This window comes from Cephus cinctus, unplaced genomic scaffold (genome assembly GCF_000341935.2).
Source record: "Cephus cinctus unplaced genomic scaffold, Ccin1 Ccin1_scaffold0588, whole genome shotgun sequence".
Lineage (NCBI taxonomy): Eukaryota > Metazoa > Arthropoda > Insecta > Hymenoptera > Cephidae > Cephus > Cephus cinctus.
In genome coordinates, this window is record NW_014333235.1 from 31287 (window position 1) to 58247 (window position 26961).

Genomic DNA, 26961 nt, shown 5'->3' on the forward strand with positions numbered 1-26961 from the left:
CATTCTACAATGCAATATAATAAGAAATAAGGAATAAGAAATAAGCAATAAGGTCTTCATTTGATATTTACGTAATTCCATTGGGTACTCTAATCAAGAAGGAGAAAGTCGTTTTTAAAACCGAGCGTTTACTAAGTCTCTACGATTTTTATGACGTCTTGGACATAGCAACGATCCGGAAGCGGTTGCTAGGGTCTTTAAGGACTTCACGGAGCACGAAACGTCATTGTCAAATGTCATTACCTGTCACCTGTCATTACCAGCTCTATAGACGAGGTCATTATCAATATCGTTAGAGAAATGAAATTTCTCTACGATAAAAGTCATCGTGACTTTAAAAATGAAGTAATGATTTACTTATCTGTATGAATAAGCGCATACACATTTTTTTTTTATATTTATATATTGACAGATAATGACAGATGACAGGTAATGACAATTACTCATCACGTTTCGTGCTCCGTGAAGTCCTTAAAGACTCTAGCAACCGCTTCCGTATCATTGCTATGTCCAAGACGTCATAAAAATCGTAGAGACTTAGTAAACGCTCGGTTTTAAAAACGACTTTCTCCTTCTTGATTAGAGTACCCAATGGAATTACGTAAATATCAAATGAAGATCTTATTGCTTATTTCTTATTCCTTATTTCTTATTATATTGCATTGTAGAATGACCTTTACAATTCTATTTTTCTTTTCCTTTTCTTTTCTTACAATAATTCGAACAGCAACCAAAGGAATCCATTCACGGGTTTCCTGCGTTTTATTTCGTTCGTGCCTCGAATAGTCGATACAATATGGTACGTGCAAGATATTCCACATGAGATTCATGCAAATACGAGAGTCAAAATATTATATGAAAATGTACTAAAGAAGGTGTGAGATATAACGAATAAATATAATAAAGTCATAGGCAGTTAAACGTCTCTCTGATAGTTTTTAACGATTTTTTTTGTGAAACGATGGTGGAAAAGTCAGAAATAACAAAAATTAAGCCGCCGTTCATTGGAGGATATCCAGGAAGATTAATGATCAAAAAAGTCAACTGAACTTCGATGATTTTTTTAGTACGTTTTCTTTTAATTTCTATGAATAAGTCAACTCCCGCTGGAATTAAAATGTGGAGCAGATCGTTTCACATTGAGCAATATGGATATACGTATGCGTGAAAGTAACTGTAAGTAGCGGCAATTAGTCAAATATTCCTTATTAATATTTTCACTTTTTTTTCAGCAATATATTTTTTGGGAATTTTTTCAATTATTCGAATTTTTCATTGTTCCCCTTTTGGATATTACCCTGATTGCTCTACATTAAAAGTAAACCCAGTTCAGCTGGCCAATGTAATTTTTTCCATGAATTTATGATGGCCGCAGTATTAAAACGCGAAAACATCGAAATATAGTAGTTGGAAAAATAATGTTTTTTTATGTGCAGCAATAGCTAGGTGAGAAGGGCCAGAAGTGCATATGCGTATGCGTATACATATCCCACGCGTATGAATATGTAGTTGCAAAAGGCATGCATATAAATGGAAATGCGTATCCATACATCCGTCCATTCATCCATAGAAATTGATCTCGGTAAATACGAAAACACCAAGAGTTTTATAAATAGAAAAAGAAGAATATGAAGGTGTGGAAAAAGGAAGAGACAAGAAAAATGAGCCAAAACAATCAACAATTTTTAATCTTAAAAATACTTAAAATCTCTTAATCGTGAACATCTGAAAAATGGAGCACCCTTGGATTACCGACACATTTTTTTTTCTTTTTCTTCACTTTCCTTTCTCGTTTCTCGTAATTTTCTTCCTTCTGAATTCATACCGCTTTTTTATCCTTATTTCCACGAATCTCTCAAGATCTGAATCGGGAGAATCAGATATTTGTTAGATCTTATACGAAATTACTTTCTGTACAACTTTACGATGCGCACGCGAGAAACTCAATAGAAAAATCATACAATGCCGAAACGCTAACAACATCAGACAATGATAGTGGTTTGCCGCGAGTTAAATTATCCGGAGTACATCGATAAATCAGAAAAAAGGAAAGAAAGTGACTGCAAGAGATATGCAAAATACGAAAGAACGCGAAAACAGAAAATATAGGACTTAAACTAACGAAAAGACAATATGTGAACTCACGAGACGCGTAAAACACGGATTCGTTTAACGTTCTGGAGGATCACTGAGGTATGATGCTAATTCGATAATACATTTCGAGAATAAAGAAATTATCAACAGAACGCACGGAATCTTTTCCTGGCTGGCGAAACGCCAATCTATCTCCTACACCGAGACCGTCAGGAACAAAACGGAATAGATCTGAACATGACGGAAGCCAAGATATAAAAGATTTTGCCCTTTTAGACAAAAGTGCTTACCTAAGCATTACATTTTGATATCACGTGCGAGACAACTATTTATTGAAATCGGTCAAGACAATCGACGGGAAATAAATAGCGACCAATCATCTTTTCGGCCAATCACCGTCGCAACAGAATTATTCACTAGCATGCTGGTGGACTTAAATTAAAAACTTTACGAAATTCATTTCAAAGCGATATATCACCAATAACTCCTCACGAGAAGAATGCAATAAACTTGCTAATTAATTTCCGGAGCCTCTCTGTGCTAGACAATATGCAATACGCGGAAGGAAGGTCAAAACCTAAACAAAAAAATCCCGTTCCGAGCCCGGTTGACCCGGGGTCTTCGAAATTATCACAAACCCGCTGCCATAGCTTCGGGATGTCCAGATTGCTCTAGTGGTGATCTTCGTCCGGACCAGGTTGGGATGGCTAGGTGACGAAGGTTCATGAGTCCTCGCGCAGAGGTAGTTCCTGTTCCCCATCCTCTTCGGTACCGCTGATGGTCATCTCTCGCATCGGTGCCGACAGTAACGTTAAGAACGACATAGTCTATGGCGATGTCCTTCTCAATGCCGAACCCCTACTCAACTCGGAGGTGGAGGCGTCTATTGATTTTAAATCGTCCTCCACTATCCCAGCTATATCCTCGTAATGTTTCTCATCCAGCGACGTGAAGATGTTAGGTGTTGTAGCCGAATTCGTAACGCATGAAATGGTTGTACAATAAAAATTAACTTAATGTTCGATAATTCCATAAATTGTGATGGGAGTTCTTGGCCGGTAATTTACGTAACGCAATATTAAGCAACGGCAATATGTTCCGCATGATAAATACGAAAATTAATCGATTTCAGTCTTGTTACGGGAAATAACGCCATAATACATAAATATATACTGTTATGCAGTTATGAGTTCTTTAGGGTCGAGATTAAATAATTACATCGATTTGGAATTATATAAAGAACGATTATAGTTTATTGAAATTGGTATGATGTAAATACGAAGGTAACGCAAATGTAATAGTAGAAGCCACAATGATACTAATTATTCACGACTATGGAATACGCTCCAGGACTTCACTCCTCGCTAGGAACTTTGCGAGTGACCGCTGTGGCTCACAAGGTGCCTCTCATGGCTCTTATCTTAACGCCTTATGCATAGGATCAGCATTCGCCTAATGCTGACTTTGCATCTGGAGATTAACAATAGCGTGAATTCTGTCATGGGCATAATAATACAGATGTATAATATCTATTGTATATTATGTATAGTATACTTATTGTGACGTTATTTTGACGTCAAAAAAAGTCCCATAATTATATCTTCCGTTTCTCGTCTTCGGGATGCGTTTACGTCCCTTTTCTAATAAAATAACACAGCAACCGGCCAGGAACTCCAGGGTCATAGGCCAATTATTGGGCACTAGGCCAATTCAAAATTATACGAAATATTTCATACGTCACGCACCAACAAACAAATAAGAGAGTAATAGGGCTGAATTAAACATTGAATTTGACTTACAGATACAAGCATATTTCTCCCGCTGATTTAAAGCATTCACAATTTACGCACCCGCTAATAGTTGTCCGCGGCATTGGCCTGAAGTTAACTTGTTTCATCTGGTTGTAGAGACACTAAAACTAGAAGTTTCGATGCAGGTGTCATGAAAATAAATATGTTACATATGCATGGAATATATGTGTTTACATGTTATATGTATATATTTAATATATAGGTTACAAATATTTACCGCATATGTGCATCAATTTATATTTTTTGCTAGGGGATACTTTGGGGACGATTTTATTTACGAAATCGCTATTTTGAGGACTGTTTTTCAATGTCAAGCATCCAGTATTTGTGATGGGGTTAGAAAATTTTTGTTAGGTTAGATTAGATAAGAACTCCAACGCTGTGATGTCCCAAGGTAGTAGTTTTTTTTTTTTAAACATTAGCTTGCTATTGTGAACGCTAAGATTTATTTTCACAACATTAAAAAAGGAATATATATTAAGAAAGTTTTCCACCATTCCTTATTTCAAGTTCAATTCTTTCGCAGACTCAATCTTAAGGACATATCTTGATCCTGTTTCAGTACAGGCGTACTCCATTTCTCGACAGCCCTCATTTCCTGGGACATCTCTTTCCTAGCGTTTGTCGTCATTAAATAATCAATTCCCACGTCGCGATTCGTCTCTAGGGAATCAGGCTCGAAATTTTCAAAACGTGACAACTTTTGATTGAGCGTCGCTTCCAAATGATCCCAAGTAGGTAAACGAAAATCTGTATCGTCCTTTGCTCGTCGATTATTCACGACGTTCCATTTTGGTGAATCTTCGCGGCTGATCATCTCCTCGGATTTACATTTTGTGAAGCTGCCATCGCTACTGACAGTATCCCACATGGGTGATGGACCTTCAAAGTAAACAAGTTACTGAATTTATAAAAAAAATTATTGACTTTACAAAACATCTTCCTATACATATGTGTATACAGGGTGTTCCGAAATTACCTGACCAACGGGGTATGGCGGTGTTCGGAAGGCATTACTGATCACGAAAATGACCTTCCTAATGTCCGGAAGGTCATAGTTTTTAACTGGGAGCAGGTCAAAGTTGACCAATCAGAGCGAGGCGTCACGAGAAACGTGGACACCTACGAACGTTGAGTTTTCTTCCTTGGCTTTTGTTTCTCGGTGGCTTCGGGCAGTATGACATCAGCCGAAGCATGTCTATTGGCTGTCTATCTATATCTATACTCGCTGAGAATAGAAGTTCTTAGTTGAACAGTCAAGCACTAACTGAAAACTGCAATGTCCTATGATAATGCCATTTGACTTACACAGATATATCTGTGACGTCTTACGTAGGTTATCTTGATCTCGCTTTTCTTCCATTGATCTTCAGCGATTCGTGCTACATTCCGTTGTCGAATCGCAATAAAATTCTAATGCAATTGACGAATTTTCATAATTTATAAAGCATATTCCTTAAGAGTTATTTTTCCGTTTAAGATATAATCCAGATCTTTCGTAGTAGGTAAATCCGAAATCTGTCACCTACAAATATTGCGCAACTTGGCGTGGGCGATAAAAGCGTTACATGTATTTATTCTCTCTTACACCCCATACTATGTCAATATCAAATACCTTTTATGCTTCTCTAGCTTGATTTTACAATTGATGTTATTATTGCAAAACTAAAGATATTTGCAATAAAGTGTCAAGAAATATTATTTACCAATATTTATTTCAAATATAAACAAAACAATAAGATATTTTATTATCAATGGGTGCAGGGTATTATGAATGCACCGACGGAATACCCATTTCTTGAGGAAGGAGTGTTCAAGAGAAGAAGAGTCTGGGGAATATGATGGCAACGTACGCTGATAGTCAGGAAAAGGAATGGACCTCGACGAGGAATCTGAGAATTGAAATAATAATTCTAACATTATTACTGAACGTTTACAGTAAAAGTTGTTGGATACAGTAAAACATTTTAGATGTGGTAAAGCTATTCAGTTTTTAATTACGCGTTTCACGGTAGATTACGCTCAGGTTTACGACGGATAAATTCAGTTTGCTGGATGGATCCAAAATTGATCTGTATTGATCTTTCGCGTACAGTGATTATGACTTGAATCGATGATCTATGAATGGTCTGCAATGCTCTATTTCCCTATTGCAGAAATGACATCATACTCAGATCAATTTTGACCACAAGCTATATGAATTATACGGAAAAGATCCTTTTCAGAGAAATTTTCGATCCACCCTGCATACCGACGTTCATCCTTCGTTATAATAGTAGTCCTAATAAAAAAAAAGAATCTCATATGGATCGTGTAAAGTGATATACCAGTAATTCATATCATATCTAACAATTTTTATCATACATTCCGGCATATGATCGGGATACTGGAATATGCCAAGGATTATTTATTCAACTTTTAGTTTGAATTAATCAGAAAGAGAAATCCATGAAAATTGGCCGCAACAAGTACACGAGCATCCAGGAAACGGAATGGACATGAAAAAGAAATCTGAAAATACATTTGTCCACGCCAAGTTGCGTAATATTTGTAGGTGACAGATTTCGGATTTACCTACTACGAAAGATCGGTATTATATCTTAAACGGAAAAATAACTCTTAAGGAATATGCTTTATAAATTATGAAAATTCGTCAATTGCATTAGAATTTTATTGCGATTCGACAACGGAATGTAGCACGAATCGCTGAAGATCAATGGAAGAAAAGCGAGATCAAGATAACCTACGTAAGACGTCACAGAGATATCTGTGTAAGTCAAATGGCATTATCATAGGACATTGCAGTTTTCAATTAGTGCTTGACTGTTCAACTGAGAACTTCTATTCTCAGCGAGTATAGATATAGATAGACAGCCAATAGACATGCTTCGGCTGACGTCATCCTGCCCGAAGCCACCGAGAAACAAAAGCGAAGGAAGAAAACTCAGCGTTTGTAGGTGTCTACGTTTCTCGTGACGCCTCCCTCTGATTGGTCAACTTTGACCTGCTCCCATTTAAAAACTATGACTTTCCAGACAATAGGAAGGTCATTTTCGTGATCAGTGATGCCTCCCGAACACCGCCATACCCCGTTGATCAGTTAATTTCGGAACACCCTGTATGTATATGGACTATTGAATATGTTTATTTAACCATCATTATAATTGTCATTAACAACAAAGAGATAGTATTAAAATTATACAACAATATATTCAAAAAACCTCGCATGTTGTAATATCATTGCTAAACAGTGGTAAAGGTCTATCCATTAATTAATATCTCTAGGGCCTTCAATATTTTCATATTATTTAGTTAATATTAATTACCTCGAACATATTCCCAAGCAGGCATCCGATTTCTCCTGAGCTTATTTCTGCCAATGGATCCGAGGGATGACGACCAAGAGGCCAATGATGATACATCGCAGGACGGTAAAAGGTCCCTCGACCGAAAACCACGTGTAAGCGTGTCTTGCATTTCCTCCATTTCACGATGAAGTTGTCTCTGATGTTCAGCTATGATTCTTCTCTGCCTCGTACTAGGTGAGAGTCTGTCCGGCGAATCGAAAAGGCTGGATTCTGACCTAAACGTGAGATTTAAATTTCCGGTTTATTTTCTATCTTGTATGCCTACGGCTGACTGGCATTTAAACTACAATAACAGTATTACCAGGATTACGAGTAAGATAATAAGAAAAGTTTTGATTTAGTTACATTCGATTAAAACGTATACTAACCGACAATCAAAATCTATAATCCTCAGCAATGGTATTGATAAATGGCACGAAAATAATAACTAATCGATTTTGTAATTTCAGCAATAATAACATTAATTTATATTCAAATATTTGCGCCACTATTACAACGCCATTACTTACATGACCAGGCATGGCTATCGGAACTTTCATCATTTACTTCAGACAATTCGTCCATCAGGATTGTAAGCCACAATATAATCGATGGATATTTTGAATAATTACTAACAGAGGAAAGCGGGAAAGAGTCCTTATTTCGCGTAAAGCATTTCACGTTATAGCAGACACGCTGTTTATTCCGCCGTGGCTAAACACCTGTCGTGAAATTAATTCCTGGATGATCCAAGCGCAGTATGCAACGACTAGTTAGCAACATGTTAATAACAACCTGCTTCGTAAATTACAGCGTTTGAATAGGAGAATGTGAAATGGCATATTTAAAAAAAAATAGGTGCATTACTCAGGCAAAATGGCTGACTGCGTACTCAGCATGATTGTAACGGCAACGAGGTCCATCAATTATAACGGCTGACGAGTTTTCATATTTTGCTAGATATTAAACTCTGAGGTTAGTTTCCGCGTTTCCTGTATGAGAGGTCATGCGTGATTAATTATCTCACGATCCGACAAGATAATCTTAATGATTAAATGAGTATGAGTTACGTAAAACCTGATCGAAACTTTACGGATTCATACGTCTAAAATTACAATTAACGCTTAAAATCTATAGTTCATTCGATATAATTTCATTAGAGAAATTTTATATTTTTTTTAATTGATGCTATCTGCGCCGATACGATTCATGCTTTACGAATAGCCTTGTCTCTCAAATAGAAATCAATTACGTTAATGGTCCATTTAACTTACAACAGTAAAATAGTTTGAATTTCATCAAATTAACTAGGTGGACATTCATCTCTAATTGATAATTAGCGTGAAGCAAATATTGAAATGTACACTATAGGCGAGATCTGCGTCGCTTTTAGAATTCCTATAGGTGAGTTTCTATTTGCACCTACGATAATTTCCATGCATATAAATAATGTATTTATATACAGGGTGAGTCTTATCAAACGTCAAAAATGGGTGGGACTTACAAGGAAGATCACTTTAGTGTCCCCCTCTGATTTTGATGAATCTCAACTATGTTGTTTCGCTTGAAAATCTAAGAGACACATTTTTTTTATAGGAGTAACAATGGTCTTCGGGGGTGAAATTAACCCCCAAAGTTCGGCATGTCGAGAGGTGATAATGCAGTTTCACCTAGAAGGGATCAACAGATTTCAATGAAATAAACACTAAAATGTTTCTCATCACGAGTAATGTAAAGTGCACCTAGACATTAAAAAAAATTGTCTCTTGTGGGGGGTGAACCACTTCTCGATTATTCTTTTTGACTAAGTGACCAAATACTTTAGCTATCTTTAGTCACCCAAATGTATTACACAATATTGAAACAGACTGCGTAGCTTACCGGGTACCACTCGAGCCTAGTGATCGCAGCGTTGCTGGTTCGAGCCTCACTTTTAGCATCTTTTTTTTCCTTCTTTTAAATACTTACGTCATTCAAATATAAAAATCACTAAACCGATGCCAATTCACAGATATATAATTATAGTCTTCAATGAAAATCGCACGTTTTATTTTTCTAATTCGCGATAAGTGATCCTATATGGGAATTCATACATCGGTATGCAGGGGGTAGTTTACCCCCTTAAACATGTTTTCCCTCAAAAAAGCAAAAACATGTAAACTGTAATTTTACTTCCTCTTTTAAATGGTACGTATTTCATTAAATTCCATTCGTAAGTTTCTTAAATAGGGTGAAAAAAAGAATAATCGAGGGGTGATTCACCCCCACAAGAGATAATTTTTTTTAATGTCTAGGTGCATTTTACATTACACGTGATGAGAAACATTTTAGTTTTTCTTTCATTGAAAACGGTCGATCTGAAACTGCGTTATCACCCCTCGACATGCCGAACTTTTAGGGTAATTTCACCTCCTAAAACCGTTTTTCCGCCAATAAAAAAACACGTATCTCTTAGATTTTCAAGCGCTACAACATAGTTGAGCTTCATCAAAATCGGAGGGGAACGCTAAAGTGATGTTCCTTGTTAGTTGCTGTAAAGACATGCCAATTCGGTCAATCAGACAAACGATCAAACAGTTGGGGGTGGGAAAGTAATATTTGATCACAACCGATAGTCTATTACAATACATGGGTGTATCAGTGGCAATAGTACTGTTGACCGTAATTTACATTTTATTAAATAATAGTAGCGTTCGGCATTATAGGAGCGGTGAATTGGGAGAAGTAGCGTATTCCCATGGCCAACAAGACCTCCTGATCTGAATCCTCCAGATTTTTATTTCTGGGGATACATAAAAAATGAGGTCTACAAAACCCAGCCATTAAATGTAGATGACCTTCAGGCCAGAATAAGAAGAGCATGCGAGTCGATTACACAATCAACTCTGCAGTCGGTTTGGGAATTACTTCGAAATCGACTCGATGTTTGCATCGAGAATGACGGAGTAAGAGTCCGGCAAATAGTGCGAGAGACAGAGAGCGACGAATCGAGAACGTATCAGAACAAATTTTAACTATCTATCGAGATCCCTTCACCAATTAATAAACTGGGAGTCCTCACCGGAGCTGGTGCAGCTAATCCATGGAGGCCGAGAACAGTATTCAAAGGACACTCTGGTGAGCACTGCACTAAGGCACAGCACTACACCTCCGGAACACTCACAGGAATTCATAGAATTGCCTGGATATCGGGAGAACAACGCGAGAACTATATGAATCGAGAACTTGCTATACCGTAACGAAACACGGCAAGAAAAACTATCAACAGATAGCACGAGAGCGCGAGCCAGCCGGTGACACCTCGGTCGGTGCCCCGAGACAGACTGCTTTGATAATAGCCAAATCCGAGAACTAATCATTCTGATTGGTCGAGAGCCTTATAACCGATAACTCTTCTATCTCCTTCGAGTCGTTCCTTTAAACTAAGTCGAGAGCGTTTCTTAACGAATCGGTACGTAACTTCTGGAGATCCTCCACGGCCGCTTCCCCAGGGCATCGGGCGACAGCTGGGCACCACGTCCTTAACTCAGGCAGGAGGTTCCTCTCCTGCCCTTAACCGTATTACAACTATCTCCGCCCGCTCTACAGCCCTTTGCCCATCTCCAGCGGGGAGCCGGTATTTCACCCGGGCTTCTGGCGGTCCGTGGTGACGTCTCCGTCGGATGCTTTCCTCTGCCGGACAACTCGGTACGTCCAGACTATCTCCCCACGGCAGATTCGAGTACCTCGACCTCAACTAAACAATAACGACATCTCACGAGAGCGTTGACATAACTATACGAATCAACTGGAGAGCGTAGCTTCTGAGCCGGGTGGCGACCCGAAGGGAACCAGAAATCGAGAACGTTATCTGTATCGGTAACCGAAGCCGCCTTGGGACCGTGATTCCAAAAATCACGTCACAATATATATATAGGGTGATTCAGAATAAATTTTACAGCCATTACTAGCAGATACTGTCAATGATTCTGGCCTATTCGTGTTTCGTCGGTCTACGAGATTTTATTTAATTTTTTAATGATTTTATATTAGGTGTAACGAATCAGAGGCTAGCATTGACGTTCCACCGAGGTTGGTGATGGGGATGATGGTCAAGCAACCTGAGGCTGCCAACATGAGGCTATGCTATATGAAATCAGTCTAATGTCAAAATTCCCCTTGCTTTTGTTTCTCGACGGCATCGAGGCGGTTGAAACAGCCCCGGTTGCCCACTAGACATTGCACGCAGCCAAGCGTCAAAGTGCTGTCGACGTCTCATACACAACGTCACCTGAAATACACGTGCTTTGCGCTGAGACGTTAAACGAAGGTTATCCGAACACTTTCCGATATTTCATATGGACGAGAACACATGTTAGAGAATCCTCGTGTGTGTAATGCGTGCAGACTGTTCAAAAGATTAACTGCAGTGTGATTATGAACTTTCAAAAATAGTAATTATAATAGTTCAGTAAAAGTACAATAAGCGAAAAGATATCAGCCAATCGCGTGCTTACGTGAAAAGAGGGTAAGAGCACCGATTGGCTAACAGACATTCACTATTTGTACTTACGATTTTCTGAAAGAAATCCAAATCACTTGTACGATTTAAATGTACTATCTATAGCTTATTTTATTCGTTAAAAGATTCTCTACTGATAATTTGATCAACTTGAGAGGAAATTCAGTTAGTTCGACCAAATTTAGCGGACGTCTAGTAATCTAGAATCTAAAATCAACGAGACTTCCTCTAGACTCGGGCGAAAATAAATTCGCATATGAAACCGCAATTGGATAAAAGGATTGCTCTGCAGGACTAAGTATCTACTAATAATTTCTGCAGTAAATGACTGCTCGTCTGAGGAATATAACACGTAACGTCGCTCGTCACTTCTACTTTGACGTTAAAACAGTCATCAATGATCATTGTTCGATTAATAGTATATTGTGCACCGAGAGCGAAAATGGGCGTTTTCGCTCCGCTATTGAAGAAAAATTGTTACGCCAAGTATCAAAGTGGAATTTAAGACTGCGACTCCTCACTTTTCCTCAACTGAGAAGCCAACACCTATTGGAGATTCTACAGAGAGGTTCCTGTGGGTGGCCGAAATACGGGCCATACGAGGACACGCGTTTGTATGATCTTAGGAGGGGTTTTTTAATGACTCAGTAAATTTACGCGATTTGATAAGCGAATAAATTATTTTGTGAGCGACGTGTTTTCGATGCCGTTCTTGAATTTCGTACTAATTGCGCGGGGTATATAACTCCAGTTTTACTGTGTTGGATTCGTATAGAATCATTCTTTGTGGCACGAAAATCCGTCGATCGTCAGAGTTAATTTTTGTTTAGTGTTAATTTTATTTTAAATATTGAATCGATAAAAGCGTCGCGGGATCTGACGTTACGTTGAATAATATTCGAAAACATTAAGGGTCCTTGAGGTTGGTGCCTATTGTTAGATGATTACGTATGGCGATCGCAAATTCACGATGGTAAAAGATCTACTATAAAACCTGGGGAACGTATGGAATGATTATACGTTTAGGAAAATTCTATCGTGCTCTTATCGCGGAAATGACAGTGTCAAATTATATCAGTTCTTAATCGCGTAGATGAGATTCCAATGTTGAAAATAATTTTGTAAAGAAAGAAATCATGTTAGCATAATCACGATTGTGTTTGTAATTTATTATTGATCTTAGTTTCGCGTATATGAAACTTCCTGATATTATTCATTTGAAAGTAAAACTTAACGAATAGAATATGATTAGCCTGTGTATTAAATTGTTTCGCTAGTACTTGATCGCGATTGGTGCTTTTCGCTATGTCTTTGATGTTGGAGACACGATATTAGCGTGTATTTAAAATATTTATTTCGATCATGTGTAACGCGATTTTCGCGTAGAGTAATTTCATTAAAACCCCCAAAAAACACTTACGTTTAAAAAACTACGCCAAGTACAGGAGTGCTGTGCTAATTCCTCTAACAAAAAGTATGGAAATCATATTATTAAGGCCAAGTACATAAGTCGCTACATGTTTGCTTATTATATGATCTAGCACTGACCCATCATTTTAATTGTATTTATAAAATTTCCTATAACTATATATAATATCATTTAATAAATAATAAAACTTTAGGCGATTCCTTATCGAGTACTACTTGGCGGGTTCGTGCTAGAAATTCCAAGGTACTTACTTTGAACGTACTGATAGTATTCTAATACTGTATGTTTATTATTAAGCTTTTACCATGATTATTTTTGACGAGTTATTATTAATATGCTTTATATAGAAAGTTGACACTGGATTTGAGTTTGATGACTGGCATAATGAACGCAAATTTATATGAAGAAATGCACGGACCGGCCAAGTAGTACTCGACTTCTTGGTTTTGAGTTTGAAGACTGGCGTAATGAATGTACATTTACATTAATTAATGCACAGAGCTGCCAGGTAGTACTCGATAAGGAATTACCTAAAGTTTAATAAATTATTAAATGACCATTAAATCATAATCAACTACGGGAAGCAGTAGTAATGTAAAAGAGTAGTGAAAACGTTACAGGAAATTTTGAAAATAAAATTAAAATGATGGGCTGCTGCTAGATCATATAAGCAAGCATGTACGACTTATGTACTTGACCTCAATAATATGATTTCAATACATTTTGTTAGAGGAATTCACAGCACTCTTGTACTTGGTGTAGTTTTTTACACGTAAGTGTTTTTTTTTGGGGCATATCACAATTTTTGTTGCTCAACGGGATATGGAAGCTCTAAGCACACTGAAATCTATATTTTTAAAGATATAAAATGTAAAAGCGTCGCGCATTGCACACTTTTCTGGACACCCTGGACTTCCAGGCCCGATACCTAGATGTAGGGAGAACTACGGAGAGGATCACCTGGACATCCTATATCTCTACAAACTGTCATCTGAAATACGAGGAGCTATGTCGAGCACACATATATGACACCCAACACGCGCGCTCCACATACATGTTGTTATACTTTTTGTGCAGGCTGAGGACTTATAATTCTATACTATTGTGAAAGCAGCCTTACATTAACTGAAAATTCGGTGTGAACGGTAACTTGACGTACAAAATGCATTTGATTGTTGTGTGTGTATTCGTAAATTGCCAACGCCATCCAGAATACGTTGTGACGTGGTAGATTTTACCCCGCCAGGTCTTCGGCGGGAACTGTCGTGTTACGCGGGAAAACGCGTATTAGAGAAGAATCCAGGCAAGAAGCCACCACCTCAAGGGCTAACGAAGTTGCGAATTTGTTGATTTCTGATTTTGTTGTTTTGATTTTTGCTATGTCCATGCCGCGAATATTGTATTCGCGGGCTTACCGAATCTCAAGAAGAACCAGCGAGGGATCATCAGCATGGGAGGAACGAGGACGAAAGGCTGAGTGACGTCAGAGCGCCGGCTGGACCCAAGCTGCGCGCGCTGTAGCTCACTGCACCAATCACCTCGCAACTTGGATCAACTCTACGCACGCTATCACCCGAGCTACATGAACTGGTCTACGCGTACCGAGTACCAAGATGGGAGCTATTACTCATTCCGCGTGACATAGACCTACGAACGACGGAGTACCTGTAACGCACCACAACTCATGACGGAGGCACACCGCTATCGACGAATGGAACAAAGACTCGCGACCTAGGAATCCGGGGACGCCTGGTGAACCGTTGCGAAGTCCTAGGGGACGACGGAGCCCATTGCGGAACAGCCCGTAATCACTGTTCCCGAATCGTATGAATTGTCGCGAAGACGGATTTTGAATTGTAGCGCGTGGTGTCAGATCGGAGATTTCTGATTGGGGCCGTAGGACCAATCAGCGGTGGTTGCGCATAAGGGAGAGGATGATACTCTCCGGTGCTGCCGATTACGATCGAAAGGGAAGGCAACTTCCTTCTTCTTGCTTGGACCGTCGACGACGCGAGTCGTATTTTTGGAACCGTTTGTTACCGGAGTAATTTCTGTGGAGAATCCGGACTTCGTCCGAGGCCGCGTATACGGGCTCGATTCTCCAGATTGAAGATACGTAGAGATTTCGGTAAGCGATTTGTTAATTTTTGTGAGCGACGAAATCTCGTAACACCCCGCGTTTTGTACGTTTGTCGTTGAATTGTGCCTGTAGGCACGTGGGAAATGTTCCCACTCGTAGAACCGCGTTCATTTTGAGTACGAGATTCCGCCGGCCGGCTCGGGACTGTGTTCGCGTAAATATGCTGCCCATCGTGGACATATTTATCGCGCGTTGTATAAATCGAAGTGCGTAACTGTGAGCGAATGATTAGTTCTCTCGGCAATGTTGAGTCTTAGATCTCCGACTTTTATTGTATCGCGTTCATCTTAGGGACGTGTTGCCGAGAGACACGGAATAGTCCTTGAGGTTGTGTTTCGAAGCGTCGCGATTAGATCGCGTTAAATTGTCGATTTGACTCAAATATTGAGATTGTATATAATTGAAACGTATATCGAATTGTCCGAAAGTTATGTCGAAATGAATTGTCGGAACCGATAGTGAATTGTCTGTAAGAAATCGAAAATGTCGAATAGTATCGAATCGTATGAAAGTATTGATTGAATATCGAAAGTATCGAAGTTTATCGGATTGTACGACTGTATTTTAGCGAACTGTAATAGTTAGACTGCGCAGAATAGATCGCGAGCTTTGTACGTAGAATTCGGATTAGGACTTAAGCGAAGATCGATATTGTCAATTGTAGTGGTTTTAGTCGCGATCTTATTGGGTCCATTAGTTAATTCGAAATTGTTAAATTTGGATTTTGTTATATCCGCGTGGTCGCGTCCGAAATTGGCGCAATTCAAATAAACGATTGATTTTTGTTATTGTTGACCCAAAAAGCCGGAGTATTCATTTTGGTTAAAGTGGTCCTTACTCTTGAAGATCCCCGCCGCCTCCGCGTAGCTGAGTTAGCCAACGTAGGCACGCGAGGACCAACCGTAGAATTGATACGTGGTTCCTGTTTTGGAACCTGGCGCCCAAAAATACCAGAGGTATTATTTCGAAGTGGATATGTTAGCCCTGGGTTGCCTGGAACGCGAAGGAATCGCGTAAGCTATGAACCGTAGAATTGATACGTGGTTCCTGTTTTGGAACCTGGCGCCCAAAAATACCAGAGGTATTATTTCGAAGTGGATATGTTAGCCCTGGGTTGCCTGGAACGCGAAGGAATCGCGTAAGTTGTTCGCCGGTCAGTCTCTCATCTCCCGACGAGGCTCGATCGCGAAAATACGTCACAACGTATAGCTAAAGAAGGCAAAGCAGCCAGTGTTATGCGTCGTGTGAAAAATTAGATGAACGTGCGAAGACGATGATGACGACGACGTCGACGGAACTGAAATAAAATCATCTCGCTCGCCATTTCAATACGTCCTGATCTCGTATACTAATCGTATTGAACCTGGTGGCAATCAGTTCAGAACCCTCAATTTCTATAGTGAATGTATGAATAACTTTTTCTCATATATAACGGTTCATAAGATATTTCATTCCAAACACAGTTATAAGGAGTTGACTCGGGTAAAAGAGTCTCTACGAGACGTGCCCTGTACAGACGGTTACCTGTACTTGGCGCAAGACTCGACCAAGTCTCTTGAGATTGTTGTAACGAGTTACATGAATCTCACCAGTGTATAATTTAGAATGATGATTTGGTTTTATTAACTTCCTACTCGCCTTTTACAGACAGCATATTTTGAATAAATGGAGAACTACGCTGGTTACATGAAAACTTGACATTTTTTATATGATCGTATCTAAGATCTTCCCGTCTCCTATCACCGTTTGTTGGTGGAGAATTAGTTTTGTATTTGAAGAACGTGCTAGAAAAGAATCCTACAGACGATCCAATTCAGAGTTTAATCTGGCGTCTAACATTTTGAATAGTTGTTGTTTAGTCTTTGGGTTGCCAAACGTGTAAATTGTATGCGCTTTAATCGCCTAGTCTCTCATTGAAGTAAGAGTCAAAATTATATTTGGCATATATTCAAAACGTAATTATATGTACTACACGTATACGAACAACGGCAAAAAGTTGTAATATATCCGACATATGTTTCAAATATATTTTTATATTTCAAATATATGGGGGGAAGGGGGTATCTATTATAACTAATGGTATACGAAATATGAAAATTGCATTAAATTTAAGAGATCAGCTTGCTGGTTCATATGATAATTTTGCTACCGCTTTGTAATTTGGCAAAAGATAAAGCTGCAATTACTCCATCACTGTTATGTATCGCTCGGATTCTGGAGAACCCGTTAATTCCTGTATGTACAACCCTTTTCCAACTGACGGTGTTTAAATAAAATTTACTATCCGGCAGTTCTTACAGAGCGTTCAAATGTTCCCATGCAGTTTCGAATTATCGTTCATTATTCATCCTGTACTGAAATTTTCACGCAGTTTATGTGGAACTCTACTTTAACGTTGCATGGTCAAAAATGTTATGGGATTTCATATGTTTGATGTAGTATACGAACGTCCTAAAATTATTTTCGAAATGCAATGTTAAACTGAAGAGTTACTGTCTTTAAAATTTGTTGAGTTTTATGAAATTTTCGAAAATTTTGGAAATTGCAACAATTTAGATACTACGAAATTATAGTTTTTTCTTAGGTGTTGACCTTACGCAGCCAAGGTGAAGAAATGAGAAAGACGCCTATGCGTATTTCTGTTACAACGTTTCGACCCTTGTTGGGGTCATCTTCAAGTAAGTTTTATTAATCTGTTTTATGTAAAAGTATAAATGACAGTTATGTTGAGAAATTTCAATGTATATTATGAGTAATTAAATTAAACTGTATGTCTATAATCTAACTTATACTTACAGATAAAAAATGTGAATCATAATTAGAAGTCAATAGTCAGATTGTGTAAAATGCGAAGGTCATATATGATTTGTGATAGGTACCTTCCACCAGAGAGACCAGCACAATGACAAAGCAGCCCATTATTGGTCTATTAAAGAAATTGTCCATGGAGGAACTACTATCGAAGAAAAACGTGTTAAGAGACTATGTTTAATTATTTATAAATTATTGTTTGTGAGATTGAAATTATTAAAGTTAATAGCGGTATTGAAATTCTTTACTTACGGAAAATGAGACGGAAAAAAGAAGAAAGAAGATTTGAGCGAGAAACAGTAACGATATTAGTCATCCGTAACAACAAGCCAAACGTGTCAAATTTAAATAGGTGACAATAGGCTTATGGTCGTTAAGAGAGTGTAAGGTTAACTAATGTCACTTAATGTAAACAAAGGTAGAAGTTAAAGTATTTAAACTAAAAAATATATAATATTGTTAAATTTATAAGCGATCTTGTCTATATGTAAGATAGAAGTTATGTGTTTCACTTAGTAAGTATATTATGATATATGTGGCTTAAATTTTCAATGTCTCTCATATAATTAACTGTATTCTTTTCTGTGGAAATTTTAATCATTTCAAAAATCTTTCTTTTTTGGTAGTGGGGTTCAATGGCTAATATTTTGGCACTATCATAGTCAAACTGATGGCCTGTTTCAACGATATGGTTAGTTAGGGCAGTATGCGAGTGATCTATTCTTCGGATGTCGTATTTATGATCATATATTTGCGTTTTCAGGTACCTGCTAGTATGGCCAACGTAGCACTTTTCACAATCTTTACATGGAATTTTGTAGACTACATTCGATTTGTCAAGTGATTGTACTTTATCTTTAGTGGTGCCTACATATGTTTTCAAAGAGTTTCTGCTTTTGAACAAAAGTTATATATTGTATTCCTTGCATTGTTTTGATAGTCTGTGTGATAGTCCGTTTACAAAAGGTATAGTAATAGTCCGTTTAAAATCTATGTCGGTACTGTTAGTTACGTTGTTATTTGATGAGTTTAATTTTTTGATGAGATATGTTACTCTATGTGTGATAGTGTGCTTAACAATGTACACGGGATAATCATTGTGTAATAGGGCGTGTTTTCAAAAAATTAAACTCATCTTCTTTCTTCTTTTTTCCGTTTCATTTTCCGTAAGTAAAGAATTTCAATACCGCTATTAACTTTAATAATTTTAATTTCACAAACAATAATTTATAAATAATTAAACATAGTCTCTTAACTCGTTTTTCTTCGATAGTAGTTCCTCCATGGACAATTTCTTTAATAGACCAATTATGGGCTGCTTTGTCATTGTGCTGGTCTCTCTGGTGGAAGGTACCTATCACAAATCATATATGACCTTCGCATTTTACACAATCTGACTATTGACTTCTAATTATGATTCACATTTTTTATCTGTAAGTATAAGTTAGATTATAGACATACAGTTTAATTTAATTACTCATAATATACATTAAAATTGCTCAACATAACTGTCATTCATACTTTTACATAAAACAGATTAATAAAACTTACCTGAAGATGACCCTAACAAGGGTCGAAACGTTGTAACAGAAATACGCATAGTCGTCTTTCTCATTTCTTTACCTTAGCTGCGTAAGGTTAACACCTAAGGAAAAAACTATTATAAAGTACCAGCCAACAATTTTACTTATTTAACTACGAAATGATTACAGTATCTCATAACTCTTCGGAATCAAATTAATCGAATGATTCGTCGAACTACCGCCATGAGAAAAGCATTTCTTGGTAAAGTAAGAAGTTATAGATTCCTGTGAAATTCAGGAATCAAAACAACACGTATTCCTTAGAATTTTACAAGGAATGCAAAGGTGTTATCACAGTGCGTTTCATAACGAACACCCTGTATATGTGGACTGGGCCCCTGGGTTGGTTTGCCGGCCCGAAACCGGAGCGTTGTGCGCAGGGGTAGCAGGTGGGAGAGTGGGTAGAGGGGTCACTTGTTGGAAGCTAACGAGAAAAGCAACATCGGTTGTTAATAATTCGTTATTTTATTAATAAAGATTCATTCGGTTTGTTCACCCCTTGATATTTTATTCTTAATCCTACATATGGGGGCTCGTCCGGGATACGAAGAGCCAAAAACAGTCAAACAGGAGGTGAACACGGAGAAAAGTTCTCGAAACGTCACCATAGAGTAAAGATCGCACGTTGCGTCGAACGAAATTCTCGTTGGTGGAAGAAGTCACAATCGTCGGGATAACGTGACCGTCGAACAGTCGTAACCACCAAAAAGTCGTATGAGTCGAAATGTCGTAGTCGCCGAAAAGTCGAGTTTTGTCGAAAGTCGAGTCAGTTGAAAAGTCGTAAGTGCCGAAATGTCGATTAGGGCGGAACGTCGTATTCATTTGAAAGGTGGGTGGACCGAAAAATCACATCGATCTAAAGTTGACGATAAAAGTGACCTAAGATAGGGATAGACAGAAAATGGTGCCGCCGAAGTCGCCGGGTGGAGAAGAAGTGGAAGGTAGACAGAAGCATCAAGAGGAACAGAAGCAAGGCGACTTGAACAAACATGGCAGCACAGAACTCACCAAAGACGTGAAGTCGGACGATTTGGATAACGCAAGATACAAAGCAAAGGGCGCTGTACCAAAAATCAAAATGGAAATAAAAGAGATGACCGTAAGTCAGCTCAAAGATGAGCTGCGGAAACTGGAATTGTCGACGGTTGATCAAAAGAGAGAACTGCGTAAACGACTAGAAGGTGAAGTCGGTAAAAAAAGTTACAGACGCGCTGATAGTGAAAATTCTGGTGAAGAGAGTGATGATAATGAGAACGATGGAAAAACTACGGTAGCCATTAGCGACCCCGACACCACAACAAAATGTCGAATGAAAACTCGGGCGAGGAAGATGGCGAAGAGAGTACGACACCGTCTGAGCAACGTCGTAGAACTCGAAGCACGGAACAAGATCGCACACTGTCGAATATGTTCACGATCTGAGACGTCGAGGGAAGCATCTCACACTTCTCAGGCGACGAGAAAGCGCTAATAGAGCAGTAGATTGCTCGAATAGAACGACTTGCAAAAAGTGATCTATGGAAAAAATCTTTTACGTGGTTCAGCGAAACAATCCATAGCGCTTCAAAACGGATCACGTCCTGGAAAAGGTTGAAAGAGTGTCCAGTCTGCGAGTTTAAAACAGAACTAAACAGTGCAGTGATACATTCGCAGCTGTCGAAACGAAGTAGACAATCGAGCGAGACACCTCGAAAATACGTGTACGCGATGGAGGCGATCACGAATCGAAGCAGTGTTGAGGAGGACGCGTTGATTCAATACGTAATTGACGGTATAGAGGACGATGAAACCAACAAAAGTATCCTTTACAGTGCCCGTGACATAAATGAACTAAACAAGTGTCTGGAGAAGTATGACACAATGTGCGAGAAAGCGGATAAAAAGAAGCCACGAAAGGATCAAGGAAAAGGGAAAGAAAAAGAGAAAGACAGAGACGAGAAGAAAACAAGTCACGCAGAGAAGAAAGTACACTGTTAAGGTTGTGGGTCGGTAGAACATGAAGTGAAAGATTGTACGGAGAAGGAAAAGGGGCCGAAATGTTTCCGCTGCAACAAGTTCTGCCACATCTCGGCGCAGTGTGACAGTACAAATAAACGAGACAAACAAGAAAATCAGGTGAACACAGTGACAGCGTGTCGCGACGAAGCCGAGATTGTCAAAATAAATGGCATCCAAATCGCTGCCCCGTTGGATACGGGAAGTTTCAAGATATTATTGAATGAACGTGAGTATATAGAGGCATCGGGGACCCATCATTGCGACCGACGGCCCGTAGATTCGAGAGATTTGGAAAGGCCCAGAGCGCTGCACTCGGAGTGTTTGAAGCTGAGATAGTGGTCAACGGTGAAGCGTATAAAATAGTACATTACGATACAAGTGCGCAAAGTAGGTGATTCCCGCAAGAGTCGGGTTTGTCGTCCGAGCGTAGCGAGGGTGACAACAAACGAGTGCGGGAGACACCTATGCGCACGTGTATCGTAATGTTATTTTCCTAACAAGCTGCGTAAAATTCGATTTTGCACACGCGTTTGACAGTGCGGGAATGAGGCACTTTGCGCAAGCAAACCCGTGCGCAAAATTCGATTTTGCGCACGCTGTTAGGAAAATGATATTTACATCGTGCCGACATCCACAATGAGTAGTGTGATGCTATTGGGAAAAGACCTGATGGCGAAGATGGATGTGCGTATCGGAGGCGGGCACATTACAATCGCGAAGTTACGTGCAAATGACAACCCGGTCGGAGCGAACGAACAAAGAACCGCAGAGAAGGGAGCAAATGCGGATAACCACGTTGATTAGATATTCATAAAGATCATGACAATCGTAAATACTGTCGAAGACAATAAAGTCGACGTCTCACCGCAATACCGTGGAAGAATCGAAGAATTGGTAGCTACATATAAGCCGAAGAGGGAAGTGCAAACGGAAGTGGAGATTAAGATCCTGCTGAAAGACGAAGAACCAGTGCGCTTGAGACGCCGTAGATTGTCAACGATGGACAAGGAAATCTTAAGAGTTCAGATCGACGAATGGCTTAGGGATGGCACTATACAGACCAGTAAAAGCCCATATTCAGGTCCGGTAGTGATCGCGATGAAGAAAGACGGTTCATACCGCGTCTGCATTGATTATCGACAGCTGAACAGGAAAATTATTCACGATCGCTTCCCGATGTCGTTAATTGATGATCTCATCGACGCACTTGCAACAACACGAGTATTCTCAGTATTGGATTTCAAGAACGGATTCTTTCATGTACCTATCGAGCCAAGAAGTCGAAAATTCGCGTCATTAGTGACCACGGAAGGACAATACGAATTCATCAAAACACCATTTGGTTTGTGCAACAGTCTCACGAGCTTTTTAAGATTTGTGAACGCAGTGTTCAACGACCTCACCCGACGAGGAATCGTTCACACATACGTAGACGACTTAATAGTGCCTCGAAAAGACGAAGATGAAGCTCTTCGTAACCTGGAAGAGACATTATCCGTAGCTGGCAGAAAGGGGTTGAAACCCAACATCAATTTGGAAATTCGCGACATCGATGAAACAACGACGGAGGAGGAAGTACGTGATGCCTTAGTGCCATTACTATCCTACCCGGGGGGGACGATGACGGAGGTAAAGATAACGCTAAGGCCAGCATACCGGGGCACCCAGCTCGCAATCATCCATATACCGGCGGACGAGGGCCAAAGGCTTCTAACGGAGGGAAAATACCGGGGCACCCAGCTTGCCATGATCCATATGCCGGCGGACGAGGGCCAAAGGATTCTAACGGAGGGAAAAATTAAAATTGGTTGGATCAGGGCGAGAATTAAGCTAAGACCACATGTCCTGAAATGTTTCAGATGCCTGGGGTACGGTCACCGCAGCCACAACTGTAAACACAGCAAGGACATGTCTCTATTCTGCAGAAGATGTGGCGAAGAAGGTCACAAAGCAGTGGACTGCAAGGGACCGCCGCGGTGCTGTCTCTGCGCAGAAAGCGACCTAAAGGAAGGAGCAAACCACCTACTGGGCAGCCGAATGTGCCCCTCCTTCAATAGAGAACTGGAAAAAGCTAAAAAAAATGGGCACATTCCTACAATTGAACTTGAACAGATGTAGGATGGCTCAGGACCTAGTCTTCCAGACGGCAAGGGACGAGGGCGTGGAGGTCCTACTCCTCTCCGAATACAACCAGATAGGTGGCCCCGAAATGTGGTCGGAGGACACGACAGCCAGTGCGTCGATCATTGTACTCAACCGGGACGTGACGACTGGCCCCGATGGCAGCGGGGTCGGCTTCGTATGGAAGTGGATCGATGAGGTGCGAGTCTTTAGCTGCTACCTCTCACCCAACTCAACGCTTCAAGAGTACGGCGCCAGACTAGACAACTTAGAAAAGGCAATATTAGCAGGAAAAGGTGATACCTATATTTTAGCCGACGTCAATGCTAAGAGCACAAAATGGGGCTCAAATAGTACTGACGCCAAGGGCCTCCTCTTAATGGAGATGACGGCCAGACTCGACTTACAGGTGGTGAATCGTGGCTCAATACCAACGTGGACACGACATAGCACGGGGTCGTCCTCAATCATAGACGTCACATTCGCAAACGCGAGCCTGGCAAGTCCCACCCACGACTGGATGCTCAGAGATATCGTAACACTTAGCGATCACCGTTGTATCACGTTTAAGAAGAGACGCGGGCCTGCGAACTACACCACAACAGTCAAAATAGCACCGAGGGGATGGATCGTCAATAAATTGGACAAGACTGCCTTCGGCGATCGCATCCCGGAAGAGACCGTGAAAATACTGAATCAGCAACCGGTCGACATCATTCCAGAAATGATGTCCGCGATCAAACGCTCCTGCGATGCTTCCATGCGCAGGAAGGTAAACAAGAGCAAACGTAAAGCGGTGTTCTGGTGGTACTCCAAGATAGCCGATCTCAGGAGGACCTGTTTACGAGCAAGATGGAAGGTGCAGCGGGTGGTGGCGGCGGATTCGAGTACAAGGACCGCGTTGCTGACGGCTTTCAAACCCGCTAAGAAGAACCTCACAACTGAAATAAAACGCAGCAAAGAATCATGCTGGAAGGAGCTTCTTAAACAGGTAGATTCAGACCCTTGGGGACTACCCTATAGGATTGTGATGAAAAGATTCAAGAGCAACCAAGTTCCAACAACAAGGGACCCCGAAGAGCTCAAGAGAATTATCGTGAACTTGTTCCCGATCCACGGCAGAAACACCATAGTGCTGGAAACAAGAGACGATGGAGAGCCACCAGCCTTCACAGCTTCAGAACTCCAAAAAGCAGCTAAGAGATTACCACCAAGGAAAGCACCGGGCCCAGACGGGATACCTAACGAGGCAATTGCTCTAGCAGTTGCGGAATCGCCGGAGCTCTTACTAGCCGGATATAATGAATACCTATGTAAAAGAACATTTTACCACCAATGGAAAACCCAACACCTGGTGTTGATACCCAAGGTGTTGATATTGTCTTCTTGACACGGCTGGGAAACAGTTGGAGAGAATGCTGCTCACTAGATTGGAAGCTGCCATAAATGAAACCGGAGGTCTGTCGGACCGTCAGTACGTTTTCAGAAGGGGACGCTCCACTTTAGACGGCATCAGTGTCGTGTTGGACACGGCAAGGATCGCCAACATGAAGATGGGACGATTCGCCACTCCTTGTGCTATGACTACACTAGACATCCGAAACGCTTTTAATTCGGCTAGATGGGATGCCATCATCCAAGCGCTGGTGAACTGGAAGGGCATTCCTCGGTATCTCGTTGAAATCGTGCAGCATTATCTCAGCGACAGACTTCTCACATATGATACAAGAGAAGGACAGATGTCCTACCAAATCACGGCGGGTGTTCCACAAGGATCGGTACTGGGGCCGACTATATGGAATATAATGTGCGACGGACTGCTGCGACTACAACTACCAACAGGTGCATCCATCGTGGGCTTCGCAGATAACGTAGCGATCATGGCTCAAGCTAGAACACCGGAACTGCTCGAACTCACCTTAAACGGGGCGGTAAGAACCGCATTAGAATGGCTGGAACAAGTAGGTCTGAAGATAGCAACAAGCAAGAGTGAGACAATCCTATTTAGCCGCAGGCACACGATTAGAGCCCCGAGGATAGTAGCACACGGTGAAGAAATCCCAGTAAGTGGTTCGATCAAATACCTTGGTGACACTCTCGATAAGAGGTTAAACTTTAGCGAGCACATCAGAATTACAACGGAGAAAGCAATGGCTAAAACCATGGCTCTTTCCCGACTAATGCCCAACGTGGGAGGCCCTTGCTAAATGAAGAGGAGGTTGTTGGCAGGGATAACCCACTCCATACTGTTGTATGCAGCACCGATATGGGGTATAGGACTGCGCTTAGCAAGAAACCGCCAAACAATGCTGGCTGTTCAGCGAATAGCCGCAATACGCATTACATCGGCGTACAGGACTGTGGCAACAGGAGTTGCACTGCTCTTGGCGGGCATACCCCCAATTCACCTGCGGGTAGAAGAGAGGAGCAAGATGTATGGGGAGAGGCGCAGTACAAATAGTACCGACCACCAAGCATCAAGAACTAGCAAAAAAGAAGAGAGGCTGCGGACCTTAAGAGCCTGGCAGGTGGAGTGGGTGTCTGACCCCAAGGGCAAGTGGACTCATGAGATCATCGAAGACGTAGTTAAGTGGTGCGAACGCGGTCACGGGGAAACAGACCATTTCCTCACGCAACTATTAACAGGTCACAGATGTTTTGGTAACTACCCTATACAGGATCGGTAAGGAAAGTACCACAACATGCCATGAGTGCAGCAACAGCGAAGATGATCCCAGGCACATCATACTCCATTGCGAAAGATGGAAACTTGAGAGGGAAGCTCTTGAAGCCACAACAGGCTAGCTACATAACGGCAGCGATATTGGTAGGGCTATGCTGGGCTTTCCAGAAGGATGGGAGGCCGTTCGAAACTTCGCCAGGCAAGTGATGGCGAAGAAGGGAAAGGAGGAGCTGAACGGACTCAAACGAAAGAGTACCAGAAGGACAACAGCGACTTGAGGAGGTAAACACCTAAAGAAAGGAGGCTGGGTGAAGTAATGCTAGCGCGGTTCCGCCCTGCCTCAGGAAATGAGGGGAGGCGTTTTAGTCAGTAAGAATCTGACACTACCTCACATCGGGGTGTCTTATGCAAGATTTCCCCCCCCCCCCCCCCAAAAAAAAAAA

The 26961-nt window shown here is 40.6% G+C and overlaps 1 protein-coding gene across 1 annotated transcript in view; it reads right to left on the reverse strand.

Annotated features, from left to right (window-relative positions):
- Positions 1-4084: 4084 nt before the first annotated feature.
- Positions 4085-26961, reverse strand: part of LOC107268810 — a 30905-nt gene continuing 8028 nt past the window's right edge. The window contains exons 2-3 of the mRNA XM_015741940.1: positions 7232-7488; positions 4085-4787 (exon numbers count right to left, since the gene is read on the reverse strand). Coding sequence (XP_015597426.1) covers positions 4417-4787; positions 7232-7488 — 628 coding nt within the window. The 3' untranslated portion in view covers positions 4085-4416. The remainder of the gene's footprint in view (positions 4788-7231; positions 7489-26961) is intronic.